At 50.5% G+C, this 25580-nt stretch overlaps 1 protein-coding gene across 3 annotated transcripts in view; it reads right to left on the bottom strand.

Annotated features, from left to right (window-relative positions):
* Positions 1 to 25580, bottom strand: part of cnc (NFE2 like bZIP transcription factor cap-n-collar) — a 136656-nt gene that overhangs the window by 56538 nt on the left and 54538 nt on the right. For all 3 annotated transcript variants that reach the window (XM_077627956.1, XM_077627954.1, XM_077627955.1), the window contains one exon: positions 7 to 217. In XM_077627956.1, coding sequence (XP_077484082.1) covers positions 7 to 217 — 211 coding nt within the window. The remainder of the gene's footprint in view (positions 1 to 6; positions 218 to 25580) is intronic.

Genomic DNA, 25580 nt, shown 5'->3' on the forward strand with positions numbered 1-25580 from the left:
ACGCACCAAAGGCTCCAGCTCCATGCAGGTAGGCACTGCTGTGGTCCACAGGTGGGGGCCCAAGGGTGGCGTTGTTGAGCAAGACGCCTGGATACGGGTCCGTGTAGTTGTGTGGCGGTGGCCCCCCAGCCGCCGCCAGGGAAGCACCTTTCTCGGCAGCAGGGTCCCTGTGCTCGGGGCCTCCCCAGCACTCATCAGCAGGATACAGGTCTGCTGCCTGCGCGACATGCGTGCACAATGTGAACCTCACAAATGCCCACCCATTTCACGGCACAAGGCCTTTGTGGTGGCGGGGAACCAATCATGGCACTACCTTACACTACGCACCACAACACTTGTGAAAAGTTAGCTTTCAAGTTAGCCAAACTTCTTGACAACAGCTTGCACCAGCTGCTGTTATTTGCTCCCGTGTATTTCCTTTTAAGAAATTGCCATGAGATTGGTAACTGAAAACACAGCTGTAGATAGCCCTGCAAAGCAGATTCCTTTTTTTTTTCATCTTGCTATACAACCTTCAGTCCTTTATACTTTTTCACTTTAGGGATGACTATATCAGTTACTGGCCATGGCCACACAGAACATGGTGTTGTCAGCTTCCTTCTTACACACCAAATGTGAGCTAGTGCAAAACAGAGCCACTTTCTTTTCGGCAAGCGTTCAAAAATGACCGAAGTTTGTTTCTTGGTATGCACCTTTGCTCGCCAATGACTTGATGGCACAGCCAGGTGCCAACCAACTTGCAACAAGCAGCATGTTGCCAAAGCAAGTTGCAGAGGCTCGAAAAAGAGGCACGCCACTGGCTATACTCGCGTCATATTTGCAGTTTTCACTGAAGATGAATAACTTTATTATAAAACAACATCCATTATTCTGCTCAAAACACCTAAACACGAGTAGTGCCTTGCTCTGTAGAGCAGACGGTTGACGTGTATGACACACACAAACCGTGATGTGTGTGTGTGTGTCGCGCGCGCGTGTGCACAAGGATCATTCCACGCCAAACGTCCCAGACGTTACGCTCGACAATCTCAAATTTGTTCAAAAAAATTCACGGAAACTTATCCTAATGTGCGTAATCAAACCATGAAATATTTTTGCCGAAAGAAATTTACTCGTGAGATGAGGGCAGTTTGAATATTTAGAAAAGGCGAGAAACCAGGCACTGTTCAATAATTAATCAAAAATTGAAATTTTTTAGAAAACACCACGATTTTTTTCATTGACATGTGCACAGATTCTGGCTTTGTTTAATTTGGAGCATGCAGCTTTATATGGCATAAATATTTTTAAAAAATTGACAGAAAGTGTGAAAATGTACCGTTTTTGTTATAAATATCAACTTGCTCTCAGAAATGCTGAAATAGCAATTTTTGTTTTTTTGGATGTCTAGTACCTATAACAAATGTTACAGGTGATGAAACTGCGTACATCGAGGTAAAAAAATGCTGAAGTTGCAAAAAGGGCGTTTTGAGCCAAAAATACTCGTTAATTTCACCCTGAGGTGGTCCAAGTAAAAATACAAACAATAGCGGGTTATGTAGAACAGATTATTGCCATTAATTTCTGAAATTTTTATCAAGGTGATTTTTGAAAGCGAGAAAAAAATTTTTGAAGCTGAGCTCTCGCGCCACAAGCTGCATCGTCTCTTAACATCTCTTCACCGCAGAGCACGACACTACCGACATTGTGGCCAGACGAAATGTAGAGTTCTTGTTCTTAAGTGAAGTTTGCACTGCAGGCAAGCGTGGAAACGTTGAGCAGTTGAACAGGTATTCATGGGAAAAGACTCTTATCACTGCCGGGGCGGAACATGCCCAAGTGAGCTATTTGTTCGGTGTGGTTCCGTAAAGCCATGACAGAAGTAAGCACCAGCATAAGAGCTTGTGAGACGCCGATCTGAAAATGACGAGAACGATCCGTTGTTAAAACAATCCGCGACGCAGCAGCACCACGTGGTACCTGGCCCTTGTGGCCGTCAGAGGCTCATGCTGGTTGTTTCCGATGCGATGTCTTGGTTGTATTTCAATTAATCTGTGCAATTTCTGCATTAATAACCCAACTACAACTGTAGACAAGCCTTTACTGGTGAAGAACCTTCATGCAAGTGACGCACCTATGCACGAGCGGGCCGCGTTCATCGCCAACGTGTCTCGTGTTACTCGCCGCAGCGGTGTGCACTTCGCACCTTCACGTGCGCTCCGAGAAAAGCGCTCTCCGCGATATTATTCGGATATAAATAAAGCACTTGTGATACGCTTGCCATGACAGCTGGTCTTCCGTCCTCGTGGTCCATGCGAGAATACCACACGAAGACCCGCACCAAAGCGAGTCTGTTCGAACTTCGAAAGCGAAAACAATCTCTTTCATTGCATATTATCCTCCGAATGTCACTCGATATCTTCTTTTGTGCCAGCCTTAAAAATGCACGACAATGAACGACGGCAAACTGGAGTTCTCTGGCCGTAAGTTTCGTGCCATACCAGGTGCGTGTTTTGCGGTGAAGAGGCGTTAAGAGACGACGCAACTTGCGGCTCGAGAGCTCAACTTCAAAAATTATTTTCTCGTAAAACAAAAATTACCTCGATAAAATTTTCAAAAATGAAAGGCAATAAACTTTTCTACGTAATCCGCTATTGTTTGTATTTTTACTTCGACCACCTCGGGGCGAAATTGACGACTGTTTTTTGGCTCAAAATGCACTTCTTGCAACTTTGGCATTTTTTTTACTTCGATATACGCAATTTCATCACCTGTAACATTTGTTATAGGTACTAGGCATGTAGAAGAAACGAACAGCTATTTCCAAGAGTAAGTTGATATTGACAACAAAAAACGACAAAAATGGTACATTTTCATACTTTTTGTCGATTTTTAAAAATATTTAAGCCAGATGAAGCTGCATGGTCCGAATTAAATATCAAGCCAAAATCTGTGGAACTGTCAATGAAAAACATTGTGAAGTGTTTTCTGTAGTTGTTGAGCGGTGCCTGGTTTCTCACATTTTAAACTGCCTGCCCTTACCTCGAGAATAAATTTTTTTCGACAAAAATATTTCAGGGCTTGATTATGCACATCAGGATAAGTTTCCATGAATTTTTTTTGGACAAACTGGAGATGGTCGAGCGCAACGTCGGGGACGTTTGACATAGAATGACCCATAAAGAAAAAGAACAGAACTGCAAACAAGTAAAAACGTTAATCACCCCACATGGTCAGTGGCTCAAAGGAGTTGAGGCATGTTTTTTTTTTTTAAGCGAAAGCTTCACTATGGGACCACCTGTTCGATTTCCGTGAGCCTATTTCTGTGAGCCTTCAGCTGAGTTAGAGGTCGAACCATGAAAAAGAGAACAAGAAATTGAATCAATATCTATGACCAGGAGTCAAAACCCGCAGCTGCGCAAACAGATCTCTTTTAAGGGCTACTCAGTGAGACCACAAGGCTATCGCCGCAGCCAACATGCCTCGTGCGCAACTGCACCACACTCTTGCGCTAAGCATTGGAAAGCGCCGTCTTCCTCAACTTCCATCTGCTCCACCCCGTGGCATTGCCTGCTCACCGTTGTCTTCTACGTAGCACAAATCTGTGCTTTCGCTGATTCGAATGTAGTAAACATTCTCAGTATTTTTTTCCAACTTTTGCAGCATTCACTTTCGTTGTCATCAGATATGCTGAACACAACGAACAGCTTTGATAGTGTGTTTTCTCTACTACCATTCAGCCTAATGTTCTCTCAAGATGTCACGACAAAATTCTTCTAATTAATGTATTGAATGCAAGTATGGCGAATACAATCAAGCATTATTAACTAAGTGCAGCTTAGTGATGGAGCACTGCAAGCCCAATTCCATTAAAAGTAGGGCCAGCATTATGGCCAAGATGTAGCTAAGGCCTGCTAAGGAGTGCTACAAGGGCACGCCTTATTTTACAAAAGAGAAAACCTACTCAACCGGGCCAGACAGGATTACTACTCCACTAAGCCTGCTGCATGTGCATGTAACTGTGTTTTTCACTCTTCATCTGCACACCCTCTCTACACTGGATGGCAGCTGGCGCGATGCCCTCCTTCCATTGGCTACAGCAAACGCAAAGCTCCTCCAAACTTACCCGAGTTACTCCAAGGCTTCACACAAGATTCTTGGTTGGGTTTGACCACGTTAAATAGAGCTTTCCCACTAAATATGTGAGAACTAACCTTGGCTCTGACGGCACTAAGACACTTTTTTCTGCGTCCTCACATACTGCCTACCGAAAATTCACATAATTGCCACATGTACATATTATGACAGCTACCCTCTGCTTATACTCCACCTGACAAGCTGTTTGCAATGCTGTGAAGGATGGTGCGATCTGAGCCAATCAGAACGCCGTGTGCTACAAAATGTATTCTTCCGTTCCCTTACCACCTCAACAGTTGGCTCCACCTATGGGAAGCAAAAAGAGCACCAGCCTCCAGCAGCTGCACGCAGGAAACTTGGCTGACTTGGCGGGTGCGATGTTTACGAATGGCGGTGCACCGCTTCTCAGCAGGACTCCGCACTGCTGTGTTCAGGCAAATATTGTCTGCTGATTTAACCACTGAATGAAACGCTAGCTGTACTTCCTAAACACCATCCCAAACTCTTTTCAATCATTGCAATGACTGCTTGAAAAATGGTCACAACACCGCACAAATATCTGAGGGACTATTTGTTGCCTCAATTCCTTGGCCCTAATCGTACGAGAAAGCTCTATGTGTCACAGCGCCTGAAAACAACTTGTGAGATGGAGTCTATACCCATTGGGCATCTCATGAAGGTGAGCAGAGATGTCAGCAGCCACGAAGGGGGCTCTACTAATAAAAAAAAAGGTCTAAAAATGAAAGAAAAAAAAAGAAAAATGATCAGTGATAAACATGATAATTCCTAACTTTCCTTTCACACTGCCACAACGTATGCTATAGTAAGAGGCTTCTACCAACGTTCCTGAATTATGTTCAAACTAAGCAAGAGACAACCGTTCTAACAGCTAACGGTTCTAATGCACAACTGCATGATGACTCCCTTGCTTCCAGCCAGTCAAGAGAGCCGGGTTAGAGCTCGCAAATCAAGACTGGGCCTACATGATAAGCGGACCGGTTAGATATAAGCGTGGCGGGGGGGGGGGGGGGGGGGGGGGGCACAACAAGCACGAGGAGAAGCGAAACAGCAAAGAGAGCGGGGTCCTTTCGGCGCCGCCGACCATGCGTGGCCATCCTTCGGCTCGCTGGCTGATCGGAAGAGTACAATGGCAGCGCGGCAGGCCCTACGCGCTGGCCGCTAATGAGCGCGTGCCACAGCCGCCACCGGGAGTTCGGGGCCCGTCGGCGGCGTGCTCATACTCGACACCACGCGCCGATGAGCTCGGCCCACGCACACACGCCGCCCACACGCACGGCAGCAAAGCGGCGAACCTTCTTCGTGGCGTGTGCAGTCACATGACCACAAGCAGCGTCATGAGCGACACGGTGGCGCGCGGAACGAAAAAAAAAAAACAATCGAACCTACACAGACAGCAGCACATGGTGCAGCGCGCTTTTCGACTTTTACCCACCTTGATATGGCCACATTACTAAACACTACGCGACCGTAACTTCAGCAAACGATGCACAGTGCAGATATGCCGGGCAGAAACTGGTCAACTCCAGTCGTTCGACGGGTGCAACTTCCCACCATAGAGGCACCGTGCAGGAGTAACTCTGGTGCGATGCGCGCACCCCTAGCGGAGGAAAGGGCAGACCGGGTGGGAGACGCGCGCCGGCCCGTGCCGCTCAGATGCTGCAAAACTGCCCGGGAGCGCGTTGTATTCTTCCTTCGCTCGTTGCTTTGGGGATATTCTGTGGTCAAAGATCAATTGCTGTGCAGCAGTCTACAATAGCCCATACTTGAACTCACCAGGGACAATGTTTTTCACGTCCTCAAACAAGTTCTATAATCCGAAGCGACGGAAACAGTGAATGGCTCTCGTCCCGACGCGCAGTGAGGCGGCAATTATGTCAGGATTCACCGCATGACGTTCCCAAAAGAGTAAAAGAAGGCACTCACAAACCCCTGCATTCCTAATTTTTCTCACCATCTGAAAAAATCGAGCTATTCGGCAATGTGGCCCTTGTATTTTGTGTTCCCATTTAGCCCACCCGACAGAACGAAAGCGCGTGCTCTAGGAACCACAGAACGCGTCTGGTGGCGCGCACCTACGTAGATAGTTTTTACACAACGCTCAATTAACCTGTGGTTTGGTCACGATATTAGCAGTTGTGTTTGTCAGTGCTTTTGTTTCCTTTTTTTTGATTGTAACTTTTTTTTCCGGGAAGGGCCCCACAAACACTCGGCTCCGACACAGGCTAAATAAAATGTGTCCATTTTCCAATGATAATACAGTCTTTAAATCAAACGATACGAAATTTTATAGTTACAATGATTCCCTCAATCATCATAGAGATGCGAAAACAAAATTTTTAAAGTGTACGTTGAAGGCAAATAAAAAATTTAAATTCGTATGTTCCAGTCGGAACATTTGTAATTAAAGGGTCAACCTAGTATACTGGATCAGCCACTTCTTGTGCGCATACCAGTGCAGTGTGGAGAGAATGATCAAAGGGCGTCTTATTGAGATTCGCTGCGGAGACCACCGCTACATGCTGTACGTCCTTTAAAAACTATTCTGTCATCAGGAGAAGAGGAATCCGACCCACCGGAGAGATAATTGAAGCATTTGAAAAAAATTCTGCCAATCTACTCCATCAGTTATCTCAATTATTCTCACAGGCAGGACGATGTCGCTTTCTATGAGCCTAGCTGGCCGACGTACGCGAATTTTCAGGCCTTTCGTCAGCTTCTGGTATTTTTTCTCCGTTTCAGCTGCCCCTCCGGTCATTCCTCTTTTTCTTCCGTACCCTTTCCTTCCTTCTCCACCGCCACTTCCTTCGCAGCGTTCTTTTTCTCTTCATTCTCGCAGCTTTTGCCTAAGTACGTCCCCACCTCTCACAACCATCCGGCCGTCCCGCTTGATCGACTTGCTCGTGGCTGGCTTTGTGTCGCGTTGTACCACATGTTGGGGGTGCCACAAATCTTGCTCTGTATTTTTCTACTTCTTTCTTCACCGTAATTTTTATACCCTCCCTTCAGTTCGTTGCTGTGTTTTGCTTCTTGCCCTTGGGCACCCTTCTTGTGTCGTCTGCTCCGTTTCTCGTGCTTTGCTACTTGAAAACAGACGCCCAGCATAAAGCCAGGGCTCTACCATGTCTCTCTGTGTGGCGTCTTCATGTTCCCGCACTGTTTATTTATGACTGTGTCACTCCAACTAGGCCAAATCGCCACCACTTCGCAGCAAAAAATACCGAAAACTTTCCGACGGCCGCCCCAAAGTGGGCGCGCGCCCGACCTAGGCGGCCGCGACTCTCCCAACGCAACTGCTCCGGCGGCCACCGGCGGCACTTCCTGTTCGCCGAAAGTGCTGCCCCCTGGATTCCTGCACGGCGCCGCGCAAGCAATTTTGCTGCAAGGTGAGCTACCGCGGCGGCGAAAGACAAGAGCGAGGGAAAAACAAGAAAAGGGAGGGAAAAAATCACAAAACGCAGCGCTGTCAAGCACCGGCAGTGCTGCGCCTGTCCCTAGCTCGGTAAGCCCCTAGATACGCTTATCCCTAGGTAGGTACTCGAAGCAAGCTCAGCCAGCTCAGCTCGGCCAGTTACGCGAGTCGAAGGAAAATCGAAAGGGGAAACAGTGCAAAGCATCTTTTGTGCTTTCAAAGAACTTGCACGGACAGATAGATGCCGGAGCAAATTTGCAAGGCACATTTCAATATCGACAACAGCTGATCGGCAGTTCACATTTGAGCCCCCATACACCTAGCGCAAGTGAAATATGCATCCTACATAAGAAGAAAAAAAGGCAGGGGGGAGGGGGGAGCTTTAGCATTAGATTTCAGATTTTATCGCAGCTTCTGTTGCAACTTCTTTGTGTGTGTGCATCAGTTACTTCGTAATTGACTGTCCATCAACCACCACATTCGGACTGCTATAGCAGGTACCTACAATGCTCTGACGGTGCCGAAATTTGCATATATATTTTTTATTCCGATTCTGTATCTCGGTTGGCACCTAAAAACCATGTTGCTCTAAACCCAGTGGGCAGGTTGTGATGGCACTACAAGATCACGTAACATGTCTCGCCTAATAAATAATTTAATTGCCACCTGCCACGGCGGGCAGGTTGCTCACAATCCGGTGGTCACGTGTAATAACGTCACAAGGTGACGTGACCCCTCTTGTCCAATCAGGGTGGCCCATCAGAGCAGTCGTGATGACCAATCAGCGAATTTCGTGACACCTGACATCAGTGCGGTTTGTGTCGCATTAAGAAAAAGGGGGGAGGGGGCAAAATGTCCTCTGGAACTCTGGACAGAGATTAACTCGACTGCTGTCTTCGTTCTGCATCAGGCGGCTGTCTGCAAAGATTAACAGCTTTCCACATAAGGCAGGCACTGCCGATAATACCAAGCTTGTTTCAACCAGTCGCCATTCAATTTCGAAATTACAAATACCTTTTGGTAAGTGTGGCACAGCAGAAAAGGAGCCGGGGCAGCTATAGGCTGCCAGTAGGATGAGCAGATCGAACCGCGGAGGATTAATCCAGCAAAGCATAAGCGTCACTTAGATGCGCAAACTATGTAAACGTGCCGGTTCCGCCGTCTCTATAAAAGACCTTTCCCGGCCACGTCATCAGCGCACGTGTTTTAGTGTGATGGTCAAAACATGCGGCGTACCAAGGAGGCTTCTAATCAGGAGCAGAAAGGCTACGGGAGAACGCTCGAGACATACATTTCCGGTTCAGAAGCGAAAGCGGACGATTTTGTTGAATGGGCCACAACCCCTTGACGTCACGTTGTTTACACCAGGGAGAAGTCTATTGCAGATTTGCGGGTGATGTATTCGCGTCTTGGTCTCTCACGCGACCATCTTCTAACGCTGCATTCCCGCTCCGAATACCGGCTGCTAAAATTCTCCGGACGCCAGGTGAGGCCGCTCGTAGGCGTCGTCGATGGTTCTCTTCTCGATCAAAGGGAAAAAAGAGGGGCAGAGATCAGACCGCTGACCAAATGACAATACCTCTGCCGTCATATCTACGGTTTCAATCGTGGCCAATTCTTGCACGTGCGCTAGTTGCAAGGTCGATCCTCCGCCATGATCAGTTTTTGGGCACATTCAGATAAAAACAGGAATCTACGTGGAACGGCGCAGCTCGACTGACGCAGCTAGACACGCACGCGGTTTGAGGCACCATGAAGGCTAAAGTTCCGACGCACGCGGATGCAGCAGATGAGAGGAGCGACGTACCTGAGAGCCAGCCCGCATGGCGCACGGACTTATTAGTGGGGGGTCACGGTCCGCTCGCCCACATGCGCGCGCACGACGGCGGCTGTCCCGGGACTACATGCGTCGCTTTCTCTCTAAACCGCCTGTCCGCCCGAGGGAGGCACCCGAGAAACAGACTTTGTGCCCCCCCCCCCCCCGCCCCCCCCCCCCTGCAAAGTAAACCCCGTCGAGTGCAAACGGCCCTGTTTTTGCAAGCAGTGCAGTTGACGAGGGTAGGTGTCAGGGCGCGTCGGTACTCCAACCATAACATACGTTTCAGAGCAAAAGACAAAGCAGAGTTGTCGCCTCCGGCAAGACAAAAAGTCCGCTACTCACATGTGCACAATCTTCGCGTCCTACGCAACAAAACTGACACAGAAGGCGCCAGCTGTACAGCGCCACTGGCCAAAGCTGAGGCCACCCATGTGGTGCGCGCACCGCACCGCCTCGCGCTCATAGCGAGGGACCAAGCTATCGCCCGCAAAATGACCAATCAATGCTAGGTGCAACCCCGCAGAATTTGCTCAGACAACTTCTTTGAAGTCCGCAGAACTTAAACGCCTGTTGCGAGCATCTCAAGCGCAGCTTCCACACAAACTCCACCAGCCATTGTCTCTCTCTCCCATTTTCTTGTGCACAGCCGCGTGAAAACATACTACGTATCTACGCGCAAATTGCTGTGACCGAAGTGGGCTGCGGCACGACACAGCTGCGGGGTTCAATACCCCGCCACAGAATGAGAATGTTCGGAGTAGGGAGACAGTACTATCATGCTGGCCACTTCCTTGTCACTTCAGGACTCTTCTTTGGATCCTCTTGATTGCGTCGTAACACCACCCACAAATAATCCAAACGCTTCAAGTCAGCAGCCAAAAATTTAGGAAGCGTAAAAGCAAGGTTAAATAGGGTTTACTGTCGGTTACCATTGGGAAAGAATTTTACCCCACAATTCAGGGCTAGCGAGGTCATGCGGGAACAACTCTGGGAGATCTCGCCGATAACACCACTAGCACGTGAAGTAAAGGGTGCCCTCCGTGCTTTAAAAATAAAGACAGTCGAATATTTTTCTCCGTTGGTGAACCATCGTGTGTACACAGGTGTGACGCGCCGGAATTTGTAACACGTGCCTGTGACAGCACCGGCGGGCCACAAACTTAGCAAGCAAACATCAAAAGCAAGCAGTGCACCAAAGTGAATTTCAGCCAGCCAGCCTAACTCGATAACGAAATGAGAAGTATACGTAAACTCCGCCGCAGACAAGATCGCATTTCAGCGCGGGCAAGACGCATACTACAGTGATTAACTCGACACACCACACCACGAGAACCGAAATTAGGGCCGCATCGCTAACATCGGCAAAAGAAACCCGCGCGCACCGCTTTCGAACGTGCCTTGTCGACCTAACTCACCGCCATATCATACACTCGTTCGTGGAGCCGCGCATGCAGATGCCAATCTCATCGTCCCGCACGAACTTCCTGCGGTTCAGTGTCGGAAACAAAACCTCAAACTGCACGAAATAAGCGGCAGCAGCTCACTCGAACGGAAACAAAATCGAGATAGCTTTCATTACTGAAACAGCACGATGGCATGGCCTTGTGACGCAACAAAATCCGCATCTCATCTGATCTTGCAATCAAAGCATTACCATAATCCCCGCTTCCAAGCAGGAGTCTGAACGAACGGAGCGAATGCTCGACTATGAGCACAAACCACACAGCGGCTGGGGACGGCAAAAAAAAAAAAAAAAACTGGTTCACGGGAAGCATACGAAACAAAATGAAACGTTCAGATATTTGCGAGAACTGTTGTGGACTACAGCTATACTGAGATAAATTTGGACAGGACACCGTAAACATTCAGCTCTGACGATAAAATTAAGTATTTGGTTTTCCAAATAGCAGTAATCGCAGACCGAGAGTCAGAGGATGCAGAAGAACTACGTCGCCGGTTTCGTCAGCTGACCTACGCAAGACAATGCAGCAGACTAAGTGCTGAGCCATGGCTGCAAACAATTATAGCAGAGCACGCGAAAAGCACAAGTGACCGAATCTGGCGCAGTGTTCACATGTTCTTTCAGCTCGCGTGACACATGCGAAAGTAGGTTCCAGTTACGCCTACGTACTGGCGCGAAACAATGAGTGGGAAAAGAATGATGGCGGGCGCCATTACTTGCAAGGCACTCAGGCGGCTCCAGACAACGTTCTTGTCATCCAGGTTCAGGTAGGAACTGGCTGGACCGCTTTCGCAGCTGCCACCCTGCGTCACCGCCCGCGACGAGTCACGTTGGGAGGGCATCGTCACGGCAGCTATCGTCACAGTAGATATATCGTCACTGCACCTCACTCCGAAATGACGCCTTCAGAAATCCGTGCCAGGCAGGCGGTGAACAGTGCGAATCGCGCGGCGGTTCCCTATGGCGCTGCATTCGTACCTAGTTCCCCGGTGCAGCGGGAAAAGATGCACACTCGTCGTAATCGCGTTTCCCTAGCGTGGGAGTCTTCATTCGCCAGCTTATCAGCCCACGACAGCGGCAGACGGCGACCAGACATATCCGCAGACAGCCTCCGGCGGCGGGAGCGTGACCGCGCCGCGCGAGATGAGTCGGCAATTTCGGCGTGCGGGCAGATTTCGCGGCGGGGCAGAACTCGATCGTCGCGGCTCCGTCTTCACTTTTACGCCGGAAGCGTCATCCTTGAAGCCACGCACGCAGCAAGACGCAAGTCCCGCCAGTCATTGGTGTTTCCAGTTTCCTCCAGGAAGAGCGAACCGCCCACTGAACTGGCTTTGGCTAGGCAGTTTTTGAGCTCAGGGCTTCCGACAATTGACGCGATTATTGACAGCAAGCATGCCCGTTAAAGCGACGAGCAGTGCAGCGCGTCGTTAGGCCTCGGGCGACCAGACCAAAAACGCACGTCCACAGCAAGCTGGCAAAGATGCCCGGGTACCAGGGATTCGAGGCCACTTTTTGCTTGCTTCCGGCGCTACCCACATTGATCAGTGCTTCGACTCAAACCATCGCCAACGCGGTTTGTTAGTTTTCCCTTACTTTTTCCGGTTTCATTTTACGCGACAGTGTAAGGTTTCCGTTGGGCAGAAAATCCGACATAGTCGTCGTGAGCGAATACTACGGATTGGTCAAAAAGGTGGCTACGTCACACGGAGCGGCGGATTTGATAAGTGATTCAAACAGAAGACAACGTGACTCGAACATTATTAGCACATGTAGTACACCCTTTGTCAAAAGTTTAGAGCCCAGGGGGTTTTCTTCCAAGCCACGCCGTGTGGCTCGTAATGCATCCCCAGCGTTCCAACTCACCTGAAGGTAAGATTCCTGGGTAAGCCCCACTGCACGGCTTAGAAGCAAACCCCCTTGGGCTCTAAACTTCCGACAAATGCTGTACACCCCCCAATTAACGCGCGAGCGTTGACTGACCGGTGAAGCAGAGCGGAAATCGGGAGAGGGAACGAGCATGCGCGCTGATCGTGCGAAGCAACCCCCGAGAAGCGTTTTATGGCCCAGATCTGAGAGAGTTCGTTTCGTGTTCTATCTGCTACGTGTTTGCGGCTTTGGACTGGTGCAAACGCGTAGCGTTCCAAGCACGACTGTACAGGCCCCGGTTGTGTTTGCGGGTAGCGTGTCGAGAGCATTTGCTTTAACGAAATTAACACGGCAAAATCGAGGGTCCTCTTCAATCAGGTTTTCGTAAGTAACGATTGCAACTGTTTTCTTGGGCATGCTAGGCAGTTCCCAAATGTACGCTCTTTCCGGAATAAGCCATGCTATATGCAGCAGATAAAAACAATTGCTCGCAGCTTCTAGGGTCCCCGATGCATAAAAGCCGATGGTGCACAGGGGTTGCTTCGCACTAGTGAGAACAGCCGAGCAGACGAAGCGTACTCCAGCAGCAGGAATTGTGGGCGCGCCCTTGCCCTCGCAGGCATTCTCCTCTCCTCCCGGAACAGCAGCGCCGGGCAGTCGACGCTTGCGCGTTCAGGTAAAAAATTGGAAGGGTGTACATATGAAGGAAGCTAACCAAGCAGCATAGGGGGAATGCTGCAATTTTTGTTGCGAAAACAGCACTACGCCAGCCAGCGAGCCATTTCGGCTCGTCGCGCACTTCAGCCGTATGACGTGACCGACGAACGACCTTGAGCCGCCATTGCCTAGCAACACCGCAGCCGGGCTCCAACAGATGGCGCCGCCGTCGCCGCTCGCTTCGCCTGAGTGTATTGTAGTCGTTATGGGGAGCGCGAAAGAGACGCAACAACGACGGAACGAAGCGAGGAAGAGACAACGCGCTGCCTCACCCGCAGCAGAGGCAATGGAAAGCGACGCAACCCCTTCAGGACAGGCTGCGCATGCCCTCACGGCACTCGAGGCGAGAGTGAGCGCGCTCGAAACTCAAGTTAACAACAGAATATCCGCATTGGAAGCGCAAATCAATGCCACACTTACGGCGGCACTCAACAAAATTAGCCACCTTGCGGCATCTATCCCGAACCTCATAACCGCTCAGTTCGCTCAACTCACCCGCGCTCCCAAGCGCGCTGGCCCGCTCAAAACCTCCGCAGGCCGGCAGCTCAAAGCGTCTAGGCATCGAATCGCCGGAGAAGAAGAAGAGGTCCCCTGTGCCATCCTCAGTATAGAGAACGCTCCTCTCTTTGGAGCCACTGGCTCTCAAGCCTCCTCTCTCCAAACTCACAACTCTACCCTTGATCATGGCGGGCGCCCCTAGAAATAGGAAGCATCCGCGAAGCAATTCGATCCCTATTCAAATTGTACAGTGGAACTGTCGCGGATTCAAGGCACGCACAAAGCGAGCCGATCTACGCCTTTTCCTTACAACGTTCCCAGAATTACCTGCTGTGGTGGCCCTTCAGGAGCCAGGAAATGGCGCCACCCTTGCCAGTTACACGGTGTACCAGCAGGATGCGCATAGCTGCCTCTGCGTACATAAAAATTACACGGCCTCCCAGGTTGACCTGGATCTTAGCGCTACTTTCTCCTATGTAATGGTGACGATCCTTCCGCTACGCAAACAGGACCCCCCATTGCACATACTCAACATTTACTGTCCCCCAAAGCTACCAAATGTTACATTCGCAGATATCTTCAGCCGGGCTTTGAAGGTCGCGAATCGGGATCCCCTCATAATCGTTGGGGACTTTAATGCTCCCAGCACCTTATGGGGGTACACACGTGAAGAGAAACGCGGACGCAAGTTGGCGGAGCTTGTTTCCACACTGGGCCTTACTCTTCACACGGATCCCGCGCAACCCACTCGTATAGGTAACTCCGTTACACGCGATACGTGTCCGGACCTCACCTTTACGAAAAATATTCGCTATGCAGATTGGAGGAACACCGAGGAATCCCTCGGTAGTGACCACTGCATAATTACCACTACAATCCATACCAAGCCACTCACAAGACCACAGGCCAATGCAAAACTACCCGACTGGACCAAATTTAGGAACAGTTACACCAATGCTCAATCGATAATGGACCAAGGATACTCAACGTGGTCCCAACACCTAGTATCCCACTTGAAATCAGTCGAGCAAAATGTTCAACTCTCAGAGGCGAGCCCGGCGGTGGATAACCACCTCCTCCACCTCTGGGAGGCACGACACAGCCTAGTCCGCCGCTGGCGTCGTCAAAAACACAATCGGAAACTCAAAATTCGAATTGCGGATATCACCCAACAGGCGGCACAATACGCGGCCCAACTCGCCGACTCCAATTGGGTGCACCGATGCAACACTGCAGCTCGGCAAATGTCGAGTCGGAGTACGTGGCGCCTCTTCCGCGCTCTTATTGATCCGGCACAAACCCGTACTGAGACACAAAAACAGCTTCAAAGGGCTATACATAACTTCACTGGAGACACGGCCAAACTGGCCGATGCGCTCCGCCACCAATATTTGAGTATACACCAGGATCCCCGTGGTCAGGCGTACTCGTATGCAGGTTCCGAGAACGCGGATTTGGATCAACCGTTCCAGCTCCATGACCTAAAAGCGGCCCTGGCTAAAATGAAGCGAGGTACAGCACCAGGCCGGGACAAGGTGACGGTAAAGCTTATTGCCAACCTCCCAGATCCCGCCTACGAAACTCTCCTCGATTACTTCAACACTATCTGGATTGGAGGCACACCACTCCCCATAGATTGGAAAACGGCACTAGTAACTTTCATTCCCAAGCCAGGTAAAGCCATTAACACCGACAACCTCCGGCCCATCTCCCTCACTTCGTGTGTGGGGAAGCTGATGGAGACTATGGTCCGCGACAGATTGTCGGCTTTCCTGGAACAACAAAACATTTTCGCAGACACCATGTACGGTTTCCGCCCACACCGGTCCGCACAAGATGTCCTGTTGCAACTTCACAAGGAGATTCTCGACCCCGTCGAGCACCCCAGCAATGATAAAGTAGTCGTCGCACTTGACCTGCGGGGGGCTTTCGACAATGTGACCCACGAGATCATCCTATCCCACTTGTCGCAAACACATTGTGGGCGCAATACTTTCAATTATATCAAACAATTCCTTACAGATCGCCAATCCTATATCCGGCTACAAGACACAGAATATGGCCCATATCAACTTGGTACACGAGGGACCCCACAGGGAGCTGTCCTCTCGCCATTACTATTTAATCTGGCCATGATGAAGCTCCCTACCCAGCTGGCGGAGGTCGCCGGTGTGCAGCACGCTCTGTATGCGGACGACATCACCCTCTGGGCAACACAACAATCGGTTGGAGACATCGAGACCAACCTGCAACAAGCGGCAGCTATAGTGGACGAATACGCTCGTCGCTGTGGTCTTGAATGCTCCCCGAGCAAATCTGAATTTGTGCACATACGCCCCAACTCAAAGTGCACAACCAAAATTGCCCTTTCCCTACTTAGCGGACCGATACCTGAACACGCGGAGATCCGGGTACTGGGGCTTTTCATTCATCATAGGCGCAAGATAGACACTACCCTAAACAAGTTACGTAAGGTGGGGGACCAGGTGGGTCGGATGCTCCGCCGGGTGTCCAATAAAAGGGGGGGACTACGATGCAAAGATGCCCTGCGGCTGGCCAATGCATTCGTGACCAGCCGGATTTTATATTCGGCTCCCTACCTCCACCTACGCAAATGCGATGAGAATGTCTTAGAGGTAGTTCTCCGCAAGATTTATAAGAGAGCGCTCGACCTCCCCATAACGACGTCCAACAAGCGTCTCCTCGGTCTGGGGATGACCAACACCTTTGGGGAGTTACGAGAAGCTCATCTTAACAATCAATACTTGCGTCTAAGCAAAACACCTGCGGGGAGCCGCCTTCTAACCCGCTTACACATTTCCTACGCAACACATACAGAAGAACGGGTCCGCCTCCCTGAAGCCTGGCGCTTTGCACTCCAGGTGCGACCCCTTCCGAAGAACATGACTGCAGACACCCATGATGGTCGCCGTCTCGCGCGGGCGGAGGCTATTTCTCAACAATATGGCCACAAGCCAGGTGTCTTCTATGTGGATGCGGCCGGCCCGCACCATGGGGGTTGGTACACGGCGGCCGTCATCCACCAAAACACTACAGTTCAGGGCCTTACTTTCCGTGCCCCAAACATTACATTTGCGGAAGAGATCGCCATTGCACTGGCCGCCGCAGATCCAGAGTCCCGAGTCATTATTACGGACTCCAGGGGCGCCTGCCGCAATATTGAGCAAGGGTACATTCCAGACCGTGCTTTCAAAATTCTCCACGCATGCGATTACACAGGGTTTTCGACCCATCGTACCATCGTGTGGGCTCCGGCTCATGCGGGTCTTGAGGGGAACGAGGCAGCCGACGCTGCCGCCCGCGCGCTTACTCACCGGGCGTCGCCTCATCCGCAGCCTGATCCGGAATTCAATTTCAATCCGGCCATCACCTTTAAAGAGATCACCTCTCTTTATCAAAATTTTCATGGTCTCTATCCCCCTCCCTGTAAAGGCCTCACCAGGGTGGAGGAGCGCTGGCTTCTCCGCCTCTATACCAATACTGTACTGTGCCCGGCAGTACTTAAGCACTTCAATTCTTCTTTCTCGGGCGCGTGCCCACACTGTGAGGAGGAGTTTTCGGACACCTACCACATGGTGTGGGCATGCCCTTCCAATCCTGCCTACCCACCCCACCTCCACCCCACTCGAGAGGCCTGGGAAGCTGCCCTGCGCGGCTGCTCCGAACTCCATGCCCAACAGGCATTGGTAGCTAGAGCACGAGCCGCTGCGGAAGCTACAGGGATCCCGGACTAGGGCTCCCTCCTAGTGTTTGTAAGGGACGGGCCCTTCCGGCTCGCCCCATCGACCTCTCACTGTAAATAGAAATAAAAGTTTTCCTCCTCCTCCTCCTCCTCCTCAAGAGACGCCGGAAGAACGCGCCGCACGACTCGAGAATTAAGCGTCGTAACGAAGGTGCGGCTAGAAGTAGTGCCACGTCCCGTCCCGGAGTGACTCTTCAACTGCGGAAGAGACCGGTTTGAGTTCTCGAGAGCGTCGGAATAGACAGTTTTAGTATAGCGTTTTCGTTTTTCTGTGTACGCAAGACGGTTGCGCACGCTAAGTCCAAAGTACGAACGACGCTTTTAGATGAGCGTTTGCGGACCGTTCCGCAGCAGGCGATCAGTGGACAAACAATCCCCAGGTTCAGCCACGTTTGGGTAAGTACCTAGAGCCATCACACGCCAGAAAAAGAAAAAAAAACAGACCGATTTGATCCAAACCAAGCCACGGCAAAGCGCGCGCTTTTTCTCGTCTGCTATTTCTTTGGCGGATGGTTCCACGCCATGCCATCAAGCATCCTGTGCGATCATCGCCTCCTCTCTATGCTCACATGGGCGGAGTTCGACGACCTCATGTTGCAGCACGCGGAGCGATTGTTCCTGAGACATTTCATTAGACTACTTTGAGTATGAAATGCGGCGCAAACGAGAGTCGGAGCTACTACGATACCGTTCCCGCCACGGACTGCTGGCCACAAATAACATCGAGAACTCCTTATTCCAGCAGTTCCGACCGAAAAGCGCGCGCGGCTGGCAGCCATGGTCCTCACACGTGTGCGAAACCGAAACTTCTGAGAAAGTAGCCATACAAAAATGGCACAAACGGCCGTTGCCATGACGACAGTGTAAACAGAGTGTTGTTAGGCTTACAGGCTTGAAAATAGACTGCTGTCTCAAAATTACCGACAACTTATCATATATAACATTGTGTGCGAGTGAGATAACAAGAAGCGGAAGCGAATGCAACCAATTTACAGCCAGTTGAGCGCCGAATAACGCAATGAGGTATTTTAGAACCGAAGCGGGCAAGAAGGGTGCCGCCATGTTGCCTCCGCAAAGCCCCGCAAAGACGATACGCTATTTCCAGAAAATTGCGTGCGTACGCTAAACTTCCTTTAGCGTTCTGTGCATGCGAATTCTACATATGCTATTTTATTGCGAACGCCATGGTTTTGCGTACGCTATGCTAAAACTGTCTAATGAGACGCTGCGTAGACGACGTGCCGAGGAAACGAACTTTCGTAATTCAACTAGGGTTAACCAGAGCTAAACCACAGGCTTTTTTTTTCAATAGCGCAATTATACTGTATCCCTGAAAATTAATCGATTTGAAAGTATGTGAAAAAAGCAACCACATCCGACTGAACGGTTTGTAACTTTTTATCTATTACGTATTAATTCTTGTTTTCGCTCGCTGCAGATGCCCGCGAAATAAAAAAAATATATATGCCACATGACATACGTGCCCGCTTGAGCGCCGCGATTGCAGTGCTCTCAAACGTTCCGCGTAGGAACGAACAGACCATTTAGCCGCTTCAAAAGGCGACAGGGCAGCGACGCAGCAGCTGGCTTTGCGATTTGCGCAGCGGACGTATGCCTCCCTCGCGGCGGTTCATGACAGTGATAAGCAGACGCAGCCCTTATCGCTCGCACTGGCGTAAATCGCCCAGCCGGAGCCTGCGTCGTAGCCCTACCACCTTGTCAGCGGCACCCGGCCAAATGAGCTGTTCCGTTCCGTAGGCGAAGCGGAGCGTTGGAGAGCACGGCAATCGTGGCGCGCAAGCGACGTGGTATTTTTTTTGTATTTCGCGGGCATCTGCAGCGAGCTAAAAGAAGCTAATGCGTGACAGATGGAAAGTTAGAAACGTTTTGCGGACCATTCTACAACTTTCTCATTGGAATTGTTCGCCTATTTTTATTGCTTGCGAAGTTGGTTAATTAACTCCGACTAATTGCGCAATCAAGCACAATACAAAAATTGTGCAACATGCATTTGGTCGCGTCGTCTTGCATTTACCGCGGCAAATTTTTAGACCCTGGCTAAAGTTAGCTGGCACAACCTGTGTATATGTCGTGTGATGTTTCACACGATGACTGTGAAAAGGGGTCTGCGTGGGCAAACGGAACCGCTGCCAGGTGGAGGGCACCGAGGGCAAGTAACGCTGGTCTGTCTGTCTGTGTGGATATTCTCCGGCACATGATAGCCTGAATAGTGGCCCATTAACGCTGTCTTATTCGGAAGCCGGTCTATATATGAACCGAAGTGTACCATTCAGTCGTGCTCAACATGGCTGCAACACGACGGTCGTAGCCAGCATATATGGGCAGACTGCAGCACTGGAAGGGACCCACACACTTGAAAGCCAGGACCCCACTTTTTCGTTTTGTACGTCACACTCGGGCAGGGCACTTTTATTTTTCTTTCTTTTCATAAAACCCTTTCTAATGTACGTACGTCACACTTGCACTGCACAAATACGGATCGGTAATGCCTGTCCGCTACTCTAATTCCGCAGAGATGTCGCTGCGAAGATACAAAGCCGCTAACTGTGTTTACATATATCGGGTGTTTCACCTAAGACTGTAGACATATCTTAAAGACAGGCTCTTTGAGTTAGAACAGCGCTTTTTTCCGCACAGTACTGTGACATTCCTTGTGTGCTACGAGGATCCACGTTCGACGGCGCGGCGTAGAGGGAGACCCAGATGACAGGCATCATCAATTACCCCAGCCATGCTCTTTGAGTGACGACCAGAACAACCGGACCCGCCGCCGCCCCGGGGAAACAGGCTTTATCCTCCCCAATTTCCGGGCACATTCCAGGACAAGGGAGCTGTCAGCGGGCCAGAGCGCGCCGTACCACAGCCGACGCTATGCGCTACCGCGAAGACAACATTCTTTCCCTCCTTCCCCTTTCGACGTGGGCTATCGCCGGGAAGGCACCCACAGCTTCCCGCCGTGCCTCGTGAACAAAAGCGCATTCCCAGAAGGGCCGTGACGGACACCTGTCATGGCGGACAGGCAGTACTCGCCAAGAATGTGGAAAGACAGGCGCTAGTGAATTAGCTCCGAAGAGAGAGCCTGTGTATACTCTCACTTGAGAGAGAGTGGTGGCGTTTTTGTTGTTTATTTAGTTTGTATTGTTAACAGACTCTGGGTTCGAGGCTAAGCCCAACCCAAGGGGTTGTTCCCATCTCGCATGTTATTTTTCATTGGAGAATTGATGCTTTGGGCGGGCCACTGAAAATGACCGCCCTTAGTCCTTTGTTAATCAAGTGCTTAAAAGCGCATGTAAACGGATGCAGTCCAGTCCAGTCTGAGCTGGGGCTCCATGCTTAGCATGTAATGTGATGCTACTTAGGCACTAACCTGCCCGGTCGATGAGTAAAGTAGTGCAAAGTTTGTTCTTTTGTAAAATTCAGTTCTGCTTTTTCCAGTTTAACTCTCTGTATATGTATGTTGTAAAATTATGCTCTGCTGTCATCATCTACAAGCTCGCCTCCTGTTCATCTTCCAAGCCGAACGACACTAGAGGAAGGGTTTGTGAACCATCCTCGAAGAAACGGACGACTATTGAAATTCTACTGCAAGCACGCTCAGGACGACATCGTTCGCCAAGAGGGCCTTCAGCGCCGAAGCCCGTCGGCGTGCAGCTTCTGCCAGCAACCGCTCGAGCCCAACTCCGGAGCCACTCCATCGCCCCCATGAAGTCGTCGGCACGTAAGCTCGGACGCCCCAGCCTCTGATGTATAACCTTAATCATGTGTAATTATTGAATATACCTGTTTGTTTAAACTGAGCCATACGGTGTCTCTTTGCCTCTCCGTCCCGTGTGGACCTGCGCATTATGGGGGTCATCACAGTACTGTCAGTGGTGTAGTACATCAGAATACAGAGCCAAGACGTGCTTACTAACATGCAAGCTGGCTAACTAATACTGGATAGTTAACTTTTTAACAATTACTGTTAAGCTCCTTAATTAATTAAAGGCGTGTAGCCAACCTTAAGTGATATCCTTGCCAGCTTTTAAAATTTCGAAAACGCGGCTACCCTCGGCGCCGTGGCCCAACAAATTTTGCCTACATCGCACGAGAATACATGCTCTTTCGAGAAGCTTGCAGGCAAAGCAACCTCTTCAGTGGGCGTAACTCGTCGCAATAGCTAGAATTTGTTGGGCCACTGCGCCGAGGGTGACGGCGTCTTCAAAATTCCAAAAACTCATATGGATACCACTTACGGTGGGCTACGCCCTTCTCAATAATTAAGGAGCTTAACAGTAATTGTTAAAAAGTTAACTATCCAATATTAGTTAGCTAGCTTGCATGTTAGTAAGCACGTCTTGGCTCTGTATTCTGATGTACTACACCACTGACAGTACTATGCCGAAAAAAGCGCTGTTCTAACTCAAAGAGCCTGTGTTTAAGATATGTCTAAAGTCTTAGATGAAACACCCTGTATAGCGTGCAGTGTTCAATTGATGACTTTCGCGTTGCTGGCATTGCGACCTTCAAACGAGTAACCGTGGGGGGGGGGGGGGGGGGGGGGGGGTGCAATCTTTGGTTGCCTGAGCTGCTTTGGGACGTTAAACTCCCATAAACCAAAACAATCTCTGACTGTTTTTTTTTAAGTGGTGCGTGATACGTCGGAATACGCAGATCTGATCACCACATAGAATCTTCCCGCGCCCGCTAAATAATTTTTAATTTTGTTTCTCAAGTTGTTTCCGTTCCAGCAGCTGAATGGTGGCTATGAAGTCATAGTTTTGTTCCTCTTTTCGTGTTTCAATGTTCACCCGATAAGCAAGTGTACATAAACTTGCCTGTGTTTTTTTTTTATTGAAACAACCAATTCGTCTCCAAGATCATATCTTTTTGCCTCTGGCAAAGAAGTTCCGCCTGGGATGGATGTACCTCGGGTACAAAGTCTCTGCTACAGCGTGGGCGAAGAAGCAAGAAGATATTGTTTTTCATCCTTCTCAGCGCGCGAAAAACATCAAGACAGAAAGGCGAACCCGCTTTTTCACTTTTTGCCGTCCAAACGCTGCGCCACGCAGCTGCCATGGCAGGCGGAGTCGAACATAGTATATGGCTCCCAAAAAAACATCGGCACACACGGCGACTTAACAGAGCACTCCGGTCGCGAGTACGTCTGGCGCCCCATCTGAAAAGATGGCCTTGAAAATTGGTTTTTGGGGAGAGGAAATGGCGCAGTGTCTGTCTCGCATATGGGCGGACACCTGAACCGCTCAGTAAGGGAAGGAATAAAGAAGGGAGTGAAAGAAGAGAGAGGTGCCGTAGTGGAGGGCACCGGAATAGTTTCGACCACCTGGGGATCTTTAACGTGCACTGGCATCGCACAGCACACGGGCGCCTTAGCGTTTCGCCTCCATCGAAACGCTGCCTTCATCGGCAGATTTCGGCAAATGCGCACCCTTCCTCGCGGTCTCGGTGTCGTGCACTGTAAGATTAATCGCTAAGAAGATTGCTCCTTAGCGTCCGCGCTGTGTGAAGTGCCGAACACCATTCCGCCCTGTGCGCTTCGTACTGAGTGAACAGGGCTAGACGTTTGACAAACAGAACGAAGCTCTTCCTGCTGTACGTCGTCCGCCTTACCATCGGCCCTCGTGTGCTCTCGATGATCGATGCGAGAAACGGGACTAGTTGCCACTGCATTTACTTGTAATGTGAGTGCGCTTAGTGTGGACAGAACGGACGAAGACGTACAGTCGCGGGCAGAATAATATGAGCCACGCATCCGCGTTCAATCTTTTCTGACGAGTTGCACAACGGAAATAGAAATATTTGCTGCCTTTATATGTTCAAGAACAAAAGTATATTACTTGCATGAGCACCAAATTTAACATTCATTGCTTTTCGCAAGGTAACGCGTCGGAGGCCTGGCCGTCGAAGCGTGGTCCATACTCTTCTGTGCGCGACTGCACAGCACGGTAAGGCACAATTACACGTAGCGCACTATCTCTTACCGCATGTATACGCCATCGCCCGTTCCGTGTACACGATAAGCGCATTCAAGTTACAGAGAAATCTCGTAACATGCCGGTTGTGTTATTCGTAATGGCCGCAGAGTCGGCGCAGTTCAAAACAGAGACGTCCCTCACTTTCGGTCACCCCTGCACGCATTCCCAAACATGGCGGCGAATCAAGCCAGAGGGCGCCGCGTTCGGCGCGCACAGCGACGCGTCGGACTGGGCACGTGGGCTGGCGCAGCGTTGACTGCCGTTGTCCCCGCTCCCCCCCCCCCCCCCCCCCAGCTCAAGGAACGGTCCTCGAAAACGGATCGCTGCCCAAGCAAATCGGCACTCATTAGCGAACCCGGGTGGGCGCGCCACGCCTGTCGGCGGGGGCGGCGAAAGCCGTCGCCGAGGTGCCCCCCCCCCCTCTTGGAGGCGGCGCATTTGCACACAATCGGCTCTCTATACAGTACAGACGCCATTACACACCGCCGGGCAAGCTTTGGACGCGCGGAGAGTCAGAAGTGGCACACCACTCAGCCAGCGCTTAAGCTCAGCATCTCAGCACCAAATCATCGAAAAAGCAAAAGCGTTCGTGAACTCAGTCACCCGATGTCTGCGCATCATCGCTGTGCACCCTCTACCTATGATCGCGCCCCTAGTTCCATCTCAAGTACAGTCTTTGTCAGAAGTAAAGATCCCAGTGGGTTTGCTTCAAAGTCGTGAAGGGGGCTCCGCCATAGCGTTCATGGAAGCCTATATATGAGAGAGAACAGGAACAAAATCTTCTTACCTTCAGGTGATGGGGATGCATTACGATGAGCAAAGCGCTCCCTCGCCAAATTTGCTTCGACTCACACGAAACTCACAACATAGAAGTCGGGACGTCGAGTGGAGTTGGTAGCGCATTTAATGAAAGCTGCGGCTGAAAGAACAACCGGATGCAGCGCACGCTACCGAGCAGGGGTCAGACGAACCTCCTAGCGCGACCGTACGGTGGTACCACGCCACTCCTCAAAACATCACGTGACAGCGGCGACACACTGGATAAATGCAGTGAAAACTGCGAGCCTGCATGCAGCGCTATATATCGATCGAAGGACAAGATGGTGGCTGCGATGCGAGAGGCCACATCATCCTTTCGGCGACTCGTGAAGCACGAATACGCACATAGCGCAAACGAACGAAGACAGGATAGATACAAGGCGACGCAGAACGCCATATAAAGATTCAATGAACGTGCTGTACCGTCCTTCACCCTTTCTTCGCTCGTGCACGCTGCAATAAGATACATGTAATCCGTGAACAAAAGCCAACTAGCGCAGCTTGTCATCGGACTGATTCCCTGCCACAATCTCACAAACGGGTGGGCTCGTTTCCTGATCTAAGAAGGAAGACAGCGCACCGAATTGGTGAAGACCGTTGGCGCCAGCTGTGCGCGACTTGATTTACAACCGCCGGCCTCTGGCGAGAATGTTTGCCTGTATTTGTTGGCTATTCGCGACCAACTGCATGCTACAGCCGGGGAGGACACGGGCAGAGAAGCGACGGAGGTTGTGGTGCACGTTTATTCTCTGTAGCATGCAGTTGGCCGCGAATAGCCCACCGGTTAACAGCTCTGGTGCTGTTCGCTTCTTCCCTGTCCTTCACGGCGGAGGTCAGGACTCCAAATGTTCAAATGTGAACACAACACCAACTGCACTGAACGTATATTCACCTTTGCACCGAGGTCACGTTCCTCAACACGCAACGCTCAATTGTGTGTCGGCCTGCCTTTCGTGCCGCCTCGCCAATCCAAGAAACGGAGATAAGCGGACCAGGAAGACGCCTAGGCTTCTGCCGCGCTTCTAGTCCCGAAGAATGCGACGTTGGTGCAAGCTATAAGTACAGTCGACCACGTTCCCGCAGTCGGTTGCCCG

This window comes from Amblyomma americanum, chromosome 6 (assembly GCF_052857255.1).
Source record: "Amblyomma americanum isolate KBUSLIRL-KWMA chromosome 6, ASM5285725v1, whole genome shotgun sequence".
NCBI lineage: Eukaryota > Metazoa > Arthropoda > Arachnida > Ixodida > Ixodidae > Amblyomma > Amblyomma americanum.